Below are 11,975 nucleotides of genomic sequence, written 5' to 3' on the forward strand. Positions count from 1 at the left end.
TCTTCAGCCAGGAGACCATAACAGTAGCTAATGAATGAGTTGGCAGACAGTTGTTTGGCTTTTGTTCAGTCGAGTCAGAGATGAAATCTTTGAGGCTCTTCTTCAGAAGAAATGCCTTCTTCAGTCATCACACTCCTTCAGCATCTGTTTCTCTGTCTTCCTACGTCTACTTGTTATCACTCTGTCCTCCTTTGCTCCTCATATCCTTCTTTCATGACCGTCATTAGAGGTCAGAGAGATCAAAGTTCACGTCAGCCCTCGACTGGAGAAATCCAGGGGTGACTCTGACATGATGAGAGCAGGTGAGTGCCTGACCAGCGTAGCTCATCTAGACATTAAACCTCAATCATATCTCCAGCTTCAGCTTTATGTTTAATTTAGCTTTTTGTTAAAACAAAAAAAAAAGGTAAGATGTCGTTTAGACCAGACACAGCTTAAAATGTTTTGTAGGAATGGCCTCCTTTGTAAACTTTCTCATATCCTGAGGCCTTGTCTTACTCATTAATCAAACATTTGCATTGTCTGTGATACTGTTGCCTGGAGAGGAGTGGTGAAATACCCTGAGAAATGAGGAATACTGATTTATTCCTTATAGCTCTCACAGCAGAGCCTGTCTGTCTCTAAATAGTAGCGATTTTTCTTTCAGACTTTTTTAAGATGTTCTTGAAAAGGCATGAAGTGAAGCTCAGGTCCAAAAAGAAATCATGTCCATATTAGAGTCTTTATTAAAAATAGAAATAATTGTGCACTAAGACTGCTTATTTTTGACATCATAAAGCGTGTATATACACTGTATATGAATAAGAATGTATTTAGAAGCATTGCACATAAACTGATAATAACAAGCTATAACAGAAGAAGAGGAAGAAAAAGAAGATATTATGCATTATTATATGTATTAAGCAGAAAGTGAACAGTCAGTTCTCGAAGTTGGCTGATCTGTGTATATACAATGATTTGTAAAACTTTTTATCTACTTTCACTGCTTAATTGTTTCAGACCTCCAGTTTATAGCTTCTCATCACCTTTATTTTGTTTAATATTATGTTGTGTCTTCTAACATGGAATACTGACTTTTCTCAGTGTTTGTCTGCATGTCTGTTATTTAGTGTAAACCTGAGAAGAACTGCAGAATGTCTTATTAGAAAATGCATTGTTTCACAAAATTTGAGGTTGCCATGGCAGCCAAACTCCTATGAAAAGGTTATCTTGGTGCTGCTGTTGTCATGGCAGCCAGCAGAGGCTGAATACAATACTTAACAAAATACGGGCCATCAACAGCTCTTAAGGCCATAATTACGGGCTGCAAAATAGTCATATTGCTGTGAACCCCCAAGTACTCAAGAGTACACTACCAGGATTTTTTTTTTAATTTCCTCAGTAATCTTGAACTAATGAGGTTGTGACAAATTTTGTTTCCCAAACCCAGTTAGTATGATCCAAATTTTCTTCTTCACTAAGTGAATTCATAAATTCTATTTGATGATATTTAAAAACTATTTTGATCCCTACTGTATGAATGTTAAAGGCTAAGGTGTTTTGGCATCGAGAGTCAGCAGCCTGTCGCACCATGTTCTGTAAATTATCACAATGTTGAAGTATAAAATCTATTAAAAACTTAGCTGTCACCATTTTGGACATACACTATATGGCCAAAAGTATGTGGACATCTGACCATCACCATCATACAAGGCTCTTTTCCAAAGATTATTGCTACAAAATTGGAAGCGTACAATAGTATGGAATACATTTATATACTGTAGCATTACAATTTCCCTTTTTGGATCTATGAAGTCCAAACCTGTTTCAGCCCCTATGCACAAATCAAGTTTAATGAAGTTAAGTTTGAACTGGAAGAACTCAAATGTTCTGCACAGAGCCCTGACTTGTCAGAGCACTGAACTGAAACACCGACTGTACCCCAGACCTCTTCCCTCTGACAATCACTGTCTGATCTCACTAATGCTCTTTCAGTCTAATGATCAATAATCCTCACAGACACGCTCCAAAATCTTCTAGCCTTTCCAGAAGAGCGAAGCTTATTATAACTGTGAAAGGGGAATAAATCAGGGATGGGAAGTTCATATATGGCTGCGATGATTAGCTGTCCACATACTTTGAACTGTATAGTGTACACAGTCTCAATTTAGAATAGAAAACTTACACCAATGCCAGTTTAATCATAAATAAAGCTACTGTGTAAATTAAAATGAACAATTCTGCCATGTACATTGTAAAAGAGAAGAAATACACTTTGTTACACATGCACAGGAAATATTATAAGACCACATATTGGCTATTTTTATATCAACCAATTTTGACAAGTCTTGATATAAGAAAACGCGGTATAAAATCCATTTTATTCATACATTAATATCTTCAAATGCAGATTATGTGTGCAAATGTGTTTTTTTTTCATCGCTATGGTTCATTACTTAAAAGCTGTTAAAAATGTAAATGAGTATAAAATAGAAGAGTGTAAAACATGATGCTATTGATGTCGCTAATTAAGTTATGGTAAATATATTGCTACAAAAAGATAGACATTAAGTGCTTCCCTGTGATTTGTGATTATATACAGTATGTGATATATCAAAGATGTGATTGTTATGTTTCGGATTGGTTTTCTTCGGTGACACACTGCGCAACAAATGACTTAAATTAATTAAACATACTACTATCAACATATGGTTTCGGATTGACTTTTCACCTTGAGTTATAATCAAACTTATCCGGTGCAACATGTAGCTGATTATTTGCTCTTAACAATTGTTTTAATTGTTTTAATTGAGCTGATTCTCTTAAACCAAGCACAACAGCACCACCAATGGTCAGAACAAAAATATAAATGTTCTAAAGTAGTGTCTGAGGCTGATTTCTTTCAAGCCCAGACTGTACATTCGAATCAGATCTTGAGATAGATATCGGATTATAGCCTCTATTTCTAATTCCATAATTAGCCATCACTGCATAATATATACAATAATTCAGTACTGTTTAAAATAAATGCTGCTACGCACGGATCTAGGAGGCGAACAAGGCAATTGGCTCAGATGGTCCAAATTACATAATTGTAGATTTATACTAATAGAAATGTCATTTCTGCTAATAAATTTATAAATAAAGAAGAAATGTAAAGGTCAGTGAGTGAAGGAGTAATGTTTATGGGAGAGCAAGAGCATACCATGGCAGGATGTTAATCTCTCCTCTTGTTGAACGCCCAGCGATGTACTCCGTAGAGATCACAGTTGAGAAGGACCTGGTCACAGGCGAGACCAAAGTCTTGTCCACCAACACACTACTGCCCAAAGATCTCTCTCACCAGGGAGTCAAAGTGTATGAGGATAAACAGAAAGGTGACTGGTTTAGGAATATATAGATAGATATAACAGCTGTAAAGCTGTTGGAGATACAAGACTGCTTTACGAGAAGTTCACTATAAGAATTCAGCTTCTTCTATTTATGTACTTGATACACAAACATTTGAAAAAGGATTGGTAGTTGGTTTAGAGGAATCGAGACAAAGACAAAATGAGTATAATCCTATTAGAATAATCAGAAATCAGTCCAAAGTAACCTGTTTAGCAGCTTCTCGTAAAGTTTTTGTCAGCTTAGCATGGCTTACTGTAACTGTTGAGATTTCTGGTTATTTTAATCCCAATTTCTCTAAAACCTTTACTTTGCTTCTGGTACTGAACTCACTAGTCGCTATTTTAAAGGCATGACGTTCCCCTTCACTCTGCTTATTTATTTATTTTAAGTAATTTGTGCTTGTAGCTACCTCCCTTAGCATTTTTCAGTGATTTGTCTCAATTAGCTTAAGCGTTCTTTTTCTTTTTTTTATATATAAGATAAACAGATTTGTTTTTGTGAAACAAAATGTTTCAGATACTAATCTGTTTGTTTTCAAGCACTTCCACCTCAGTCAAAATTTACTAACAGCTTCTGACAGCTAATGCTAATTAGTTCTATCTTATCTAGCTAGTTTGTTCTGCTTTGCTGGCTTTACTCATGGTACGCTAAGCTTGTGAGGCTCTGAACGAGTCCTAGCCAGCAAGTGATGTGAAGTTTTCTTTTACCACACTTTTACTTCACAATTCTCCCCTGGTGGTCCTTGATCTCTTTGCTAAGTCTCTGTACAATAAGGCTGTCATAACTATATTCACACCCTTTTTGATTCTGTCACTGGTCACTATTGAATTAAAGGAGCAGTTTGTCATATTGACAGTCCTCTTCTGGCTACAAATACAAGTGCAGGGAAAACACATTGACAAGCCTTCCGGGTCCTCCCACACTGACCTATTCGTTCTTTTGAAACAAGGATTTCCTTGTCAGTTGCTTTTAAAGAAAAATTTTAGCAAGACAGAACTTTGTTTCTGTTGTACATGGAGCTAATTTCTGGCTCAGAAACAATAAGTGAACACAACAAGAAATAAAACCAGATGCTTGTTAGGAACTAACCATACCCAATGAATGAGAATGTTTCTAAGGTATTTTTTTTATTTAGATAATTATTAGAGGTCTAGAAACACTTTTAAAAATTACAAACTGCATCTTTAAAATATGCTAACGAGAGTAATAAGAGTCTGTAATACATTTTAAGAAACAACCTTAACTGCATTTCAAAGACAGTACTTAATACTATAGTGAATCTGTTTATGATTATGACAGCCTTGTAGAGTAAATGGTTTGAATAAAGTACAAATAAGTCTGCTAATGAGATTTCATTCTTTATAGTGGTGCACGAGGTGCGTGGGACAGACGGCCCACTGATCAATGGCGTGCACCAGCTCAGCTCGTCCGAAGTGGAGGAGCTCATCCACAAGGCCGACGAGGCCTCAATGAGCGACAGTAGCAAAGCCACACCCCAACGCATGGTGGAGGCAGGTGAGAAGCTCGAGGCAGGAATGGAGCAGGTCAGGGTCACTCCAGTCAAAGAGATCACTGGCGTAGAAGCCAAACCATCGCCAGCCATGACCCAGACTGAGGTAAACGATGCTAGTGTGGACAAGCCAGTCACAATGGTGTTCATGGGTTACCAGGACGTAGAGGATGAGGACGAGACAAAGAAGGTGCTCGGGCTCGAGAGCACCACAGTCAAGGCTGAGCTGGTAGTCATTGAGGATGGAGAAAACAAGAACGAAACGAAGGAGGAGCAGGCACCAACAAACGGAGGTCCAGCTGAGCCGGCAAAAGCCCAGGAAGAGAAAGGCGAAGAGGGTGAACCCGAAGCTGGAGCTGCTGATATTAAAAGCAAAGAAAAGCAGCCTTGCAAATGCTGTTCTATCATGTGAAACACTCCTTCACTAGGAAACTTGTAACATTTCTTTCTCAGATCGGTGCATCATGTCACCTCACAGACAAAATAATACCAACAAAAAAGAGAGGAGAGAAAACGTCTTGTATCTTTTGATAGAAAGCTATTGTTTTCTTACTTCATTTGTACCAGTTTTATAATTTACTTTATTTTTCCATTTTTTGTTGTTCCTGTCATATTCTTTAGCCTCCTCTGCTTTGGTTTAGTGCAACTAAGACAAAAGCTGTTACACGAGTGGGACCTGATACCTTCAGCAAAGAGGTTAGCAGCTTACGCATCATTATTATTGGCATAATATACACAAACTCTTTTTTTGTTTTTCACTTTTCTTATTTGCATAAGAAGGACTCAGATATCTCTGTAACTATATAATATACAGTATATGAATCATTTATTTTTAATATATATTTATTTTCTGTTCCTTTATGAAGCACCCTAGCATTGTTTCTTGCAGAAGCATGGTGTGTGAATGCTCTCTGGTCTTATTATTGCATTACCTTTCTCCTAAAAATGGGAAATGGGGTGGGGTCAAGAGTGAGATGGACCACAGGGGTAGTGCGAAGGCTGATCACCTCAAACATTTGTGTAATTCCTTATGACTGATCCATGCTATAGAATGATGGCTGAAGGTTACTCTTGGGATAGTGAGTGTAACAGGATTTCACTGGTAGGGATGGTTAGTGGCCGGTTGACTTGATGTGTGTGTGTACGTGTGTGTGTCTGTTGTTCGAACACTCAACCGCTTTCGTATTTCGTCATGCATTGCCATGCATTAGAGACCCTTACATTTATCACATTTACTAGTACAAGATGTTTTATTGTGTACTAATAGCATTCATTACCACACGCACACACACGTAGTCATGTCTGATATTTTATCTCAGTAGAATCAATTCAACATACCTGTATTACCCTTATTAAAGAATTCACCAAGGTATAACAAATAAAAACACACACACAAAACCATTAAGTACATTTTTCAACATCTACAGTATTTTCCTCAGTTAGCCTCCACTGCAATTTAAAATCAAATTTAATTTAGCCTCTTTAGGTTAGATGGCTGATAAAGGCACTACCTTTTTTATCATTAGTTTGAATGTTTAAACCAAGTTAACAGCTGCCTATGAAGCAAACCGGCTTTGCTGCCAGTCCAAATTGGCATCATAAACATGGCAAAATACACTGCCTTCAATCTCCTCTCAGGCAGAAAAATCCACTTTGTTTAAATTCACAACTAATTTGCTGGAGCCAAACCTATGCAAGAACACTCACATTCACAAGTCAGGACCAACAAAGTCAGTATACTCAGCGTCGATTCTGATATGTGTCATAGTAAAGAAAGAAAAGGTGGTGGTGATTCAGATCTCTGGCCCCACTTATGAATTTAGTGTCTCATCTCATTATCCTTTGTTATAAGGGAAAATGTCTACTGACTGCTTTTCCAAAAGAAGTTTTTTTTATTATGTTTTTAAAAGTGGTGCCGTGACCCTTTAAACAGGATAGCTATTTATGTCAGATTTGTCACTGAATGGTGTTCAAGAAATCTGGTTTGTTCTCTGAGAACTGATTAAAGATAAAGATTCTTGTGGTGCTAAATAATCCGAACGATCACACAGCAAATTTCTCTGTTTTAGGAAACAGCACGGCTAGCCCTCATAACATTCGCTTAAAGTGCCATTGGTATTAATATTCATTACCTTATTATTGTTTTTAAATTTTGTGTGTTGATGGATTATTTCTATTGCTTAATTTTTGCATTGTTTCATTCGTTTATTATTTGTAACATAATAGTGAGTTACATTATCAGATAACTTTGATGTAGGTAGGAGTATAACGCTGCATTGGGCTTTTTCAGTGGCGCTACTATGATAGTCGGGAGGTAAACTGGTGGCTCAATAGTGCGTAAGTGCATTTGTAAGAGTGTGTGTATGTGTGTGTTCTCCTTTCAGTATAATAGCATTGGCAGTACTTTATTTTTTCTTCTGGGAAGATTTTCATTTGGTGCCTTGTGGCTACACAATTCTCGTTTAGAAAGGCTCACTGAGATTCATATAAGGTAGTTAATATGAATCTAACCCTAACCCCTAACCCTAACCCTAACAATGGGACATATTTCATTACCATATTTACACTATTTTATTTTGGAAAGAGTAAGATGTCTTATTAGTCTGTGTCTCAGAATACAGCTCTTATATGGCTATACAAAACTGTAAGACAATATCCTTAACCATAACAATTAACCTTAACCTACAGTTAATCTGGGCTTCTTCTCCCATCACCCTTACTCACACATGGCACTCACAGCACCATCATTTACCTCAGACTTGCTCAGCAGCGCACTCTACTGTCTGTCAGTACTAACATTCCAGTTCAGATGATTTTCCTTGGCCCTGAATGCCTTGTTGCGCGGCCCCTTGCTGGGGCGTTTTCTCTTTGTACACATGCATGCTTTTTATAGATATATTGATCATTATATCTTCATATCTGTATCCATCAGTCGGTAATGTCTCCCTCTCCCTGTAGTTGAAGTCTTGCCCTATATCATCCATAATGTCCATGCGATTGATGTATTGAACATAGTGTCTAGGAGCATGAGGAGTGAAAGTGTGATAGTGTAGATGAGGTCATTTCCTGCACTGGAGCAACACCCATCTACTTTAATGCTCCATTTTCTTCCTTGAAGGACAGACCCATCTTAGGTTTTGTTTTGTTTTGTTTTGTTTTCCCCACCTGGGAATTGGTGTGTGTGCTCCCACTGCCACGGCTCTGTGTGCTTTCTCAGCTGTGAAGGTCTGCTTTCTTACCGACTTGAAAGTGCTGTAGAATGAATTTTAATTGAAATATTAAAATGTGACGTGCTTTAAGGATACTGCTGCCCTGTCTGTTTTTTATGCTTTGTTCAGCTTCATGAGTCTCATTAGAAAGTTTAAGGTCTGCATTTGCATATTCATATCCGTATTTGCATATTATACACAACATATTCACAAGACAGTTAATAAAATGGGCTATCATCATCATCATCATCATCATCATCATCATTTTAAAATGATGAACTATTTGCACAACAGTTGTCTATCTTTTTTTGATATTTATTTAATAATCAATTATAATTATAATAATCCATATAATGAATCTTGTTGCAGTGGTACATTTCCCTCACTGAGCATCGTTACACTACTTTATAAAAAAAAAAGTTCATGGCTCTCATACTTTGGTTCCATTTTACCTGTAAAAGATAAATTCCACACCCCGTCCATACAGATTTCTTTTCTGAACGATTCATGTATTGTTTGAATATGTTCAGTCCTCTGCATTCTGGTTATTTGTTTTTCATTTATTATTTGTCAAATAATAACTATAAAAATTCAATTTATATATATATATATATATATATATATATATATATATATATATATATATATATATATATATATCCTATTGCAGATTCAGAAAAAATTATCACATGGTTACATATCGATTGCAGGCTACTAAATCACATCGTATCATATTGTAGCTGATTCAGTGCTAGTCAGTGGAATCATAAAAACTCAATAATCAATACAAATGTGACATGATTTTTTTTTTAATCTAAAGGAAAACAAATTTCTCAGCAGGAAAGGGTCAGTTCATTTCTGTTTTCTTCCTGCAAGATTTAAGCAGAAATCTTTCCCCAGTCACAGTCTAAAACTTTCTATCTGGTATAATCACTGACTAACATGACTGGACTTTATGGCCCCTATTGGGTGTTGTGGGCCTGTATTATGTAGCTATTCTTTGCCTTTGTTTAGGGCTTGCTGATGGTCAGCAGCATTCCAGACTGATATCCCTACTTTCACCAGACTCCCACACACACACACACACACACACACACACACACACACACACACACACACACACACACACACACACACACACACACACACACATATATACACAGCAGATGGGGCCAGATTTTAACAACAGCAAGGTCTCATCACACTCACATTGGGCTTTGTCAATTTCAATAATACCTCCTGGAACACAAACATACAAACACACACACACACACACACACACACACACTCACACACACACTCACACAGACACTCACACACACATGCACTAAATTGTGAGGGAGGTGGAATGATTGAGCCCAAAACAATATTAATGGGCGAGGATGTAGAGTCATGTCTTACTCCCATGGACTACTGTGATGGACCAGACTGTAACGCTCTGAGTAAACCTTTCCCGGAGATCACACTGTGACACTGATTAGAATGTGGTGAGTATTTTAATATATACAGTATATATATATATATATATATATATATATATATATATATATATATATATATATATATATATATATATATATATATACAGATATAGATATAGAGATACAGAGATAGATATAGATATATTATATAATATTATATATTATTTTCTGATACATTAAATGCATCTGAAACATTTCATTTTTTAACTGTAATATATACAGTATATTACAATTAACACAAGTTATGCATGGTGGTTTTAATACTAATGCATGGAGTCTACTATTCAAATACTAACTTTTAATTTAATCTTATACAATTAAAGGTTCACTCAAATATTAAATCTTTATATGAGTCTTAACTCTTCCAGAAGTTAATAATGATCAACATGACAACACATGTACACTCACGAGCCCACATACAAGTCGCTCCTATTCCAATGTGAGCGCAAGACAACTGAGTTGAGCTTGATTGCCCATGGCTGTTCTACCTTGGAGAGTGTTTCAGACAAACACAGAAGGGAGCTACATACTTTGGTGCACACTCTCTGAAGAATAACACAGTGCAGGCAGAGCAGAGACATGTTTAAATACACACCTCCATGGCAAGTGCTGTGCCACAGCTTGGAGCGTAGCTGTAAGGTAAGAGAAATACACACACACACACACACACACACACACACACACAGGCATTTATACACAAACACAGACATTTATACACACACCATGCTATAAGAGATGATCGGATATCAGAATGTAGTAAACTTATCTTGTGCAAATTATTTAAAAAAAGGTCTATTCCTGAACTAAAGGGAGCAGAATTTGTATTTCTGGCACTTTGTTATTCATCTAAAAGAACAATAAGAATGTAACTTCAGGAAACAGTAGTTGACACTATTATTTAACAAAATAACAAATTACATGTAAAATTGACCAGTGAACATTTTCAGTGCTCATATCTCTCACTGTGACATCTTTGCCATAGCATACAGTATATAAAATTTTAGATTCCAGTGATCTTCCACCAGATGTCAGGATTTGTGGTATTTGCAGGATTTGTTAGGCGAAATTTCAGCTGTCATACAAAGTCAAACAGCCAATGTTGCCAAAGAATGTTGGAGCAAAACATTTTTCTGTTTAAACAGAAACTCAAATGCTTGTTCGAATACAATTCAAATGCAAATGAGTTTTAGTACAAAACAAGACATTGGAAAATTGTATAACAGCAACAACAACAACAAAAACAAATGAATAAATAAGTAATGTCCTGAATTTGTGACAATATCCACTGTTAAAAATGGTATAATAATAATAATAATAATAATAATAATAATAATAATAATAATAATAATAATAATAATAATAAAATATATAGTAACAATAATAATAATAATAATAATAATAATAATGTACACTTGTACCACATGCTTTTAATGTATATATTTTATTGTATATATCATACTCATTATACTCATTATATTCATCATATTCATTCATTTTAATTTTCTACCTAAGGAAAGTTTATCTTACCTCCTTGTGATAGACTCTAGGTTCCCTGTGGAGAATTAGTGGTACAGATAATGTAAAGATACAGTTATTGTCTACTTATTAGACGACATTTATTTTTATATACTCTATAGTCTTTGGATGGCTTTTACTTATGAGCTTCTCTAAAACATCTGCAATATTTTAAGAAGTTCCTGGAAGAAGTCTTTATAACAGTGGCGATTAAAAACATTAAAAAAGCTTAAAAATATAAAAATATAATCGGATCATACAGCGGTTTGTACAAATTACTGCACAGGTCAAAATGTCTAAAACTCTGGTATTTAAAACCATACTCAGCTTGCTTAAAGATTTAAAACAGCTTTAAACAAAATCACATTTTTGCGATTTTTTTCATATTATTGGCTTCTAATGAATTTGGATTGTTTGTTAAACTGGGCCTATGAAATGAAACATTTTTAATTTGACACTTTTTTCTTTTCGTCATTTATAAAAATTGTGTCCCTCGCAGCAAGCAATGGTGGAAATACTGGACTACGCATACTTTTTTTTACTCATATTGTATAAATATTATTAAGAAGTATATAGAGTAATTGAAAACACTTTACTAATTACTCTCTAACTAATTTCTAATTTCAGAGAAAAAAAAGAGCATTTTTCCATAATTTTAACCCTAATTTTTATTTAAAATGTCAAGGAACTCAATTTTAAGGCCTCTTCTTTTCTTATCCAGCCAGTGACCGTAGACAATACATCAACACAATGGGCATGCATTTTATTTGTCAGTTTATTATTTATGCATAATTCTATCTGTAGCATTTAAAAGCCTAAACTCAAATTCATCAGTATAGAAAGAATTGAGCCAGCTCTTTATTTGTGGTTCCCTACATCAGATAAAAA

General features: G+C 35.6%; 1 protein-coding gene across 3 annotated transcripts in view; it reads left to right on the top strand.

The window, feature by feature from the left end:
* The window catches only part of palm1a (paralemmin 1a), a 30,717-nt gene extending 22,531 nt beyond the window's left edge, over positions 1 to 8,186 (top strand). The window contains exons 7-9 of one of the 3 annotated variants that reach the window (XM_060878807.1): positions 228 to 302; positions 3,225 to 3,356; positions 4,738 to 8,186. In XM_060878807.1, the coding sequence (XP_060734790.1) occupies positions 228 to 302; positions 3,225 to 3,356; positions 4,738 to 5,294 (764 nt within the window). In that variant the 3' untranslated portion in view covers positions 5,295 to 8,186. The remainder of the gene's footprint in view (positions 1 to 227; positions 303 to 3,224; positions 3,357 to 4,737) is intronic. The other 2 variants (XM_060878791.1, XM_060878800.1) reach the window with 2 other exon arrangements.
* Positions 8,187 to 11,975: the final 3,789 nt, after the last annotated feature.

This window comes from Tachysurus vachellii, chromosome 1 (assembly GCF_030014155.1).
Source record: "Tachysurus vachellii isolate PV-2020 chromosome 1, HZAU_Pvac_v1, whole genome shotgun sequence".
NCBI classification, from domain to species: Eukaryota; Metazoa; Chordata; class Actinopteri; order Siluriformes; family Bagridae; genus Tachysurus; species Tachysurus vachellii.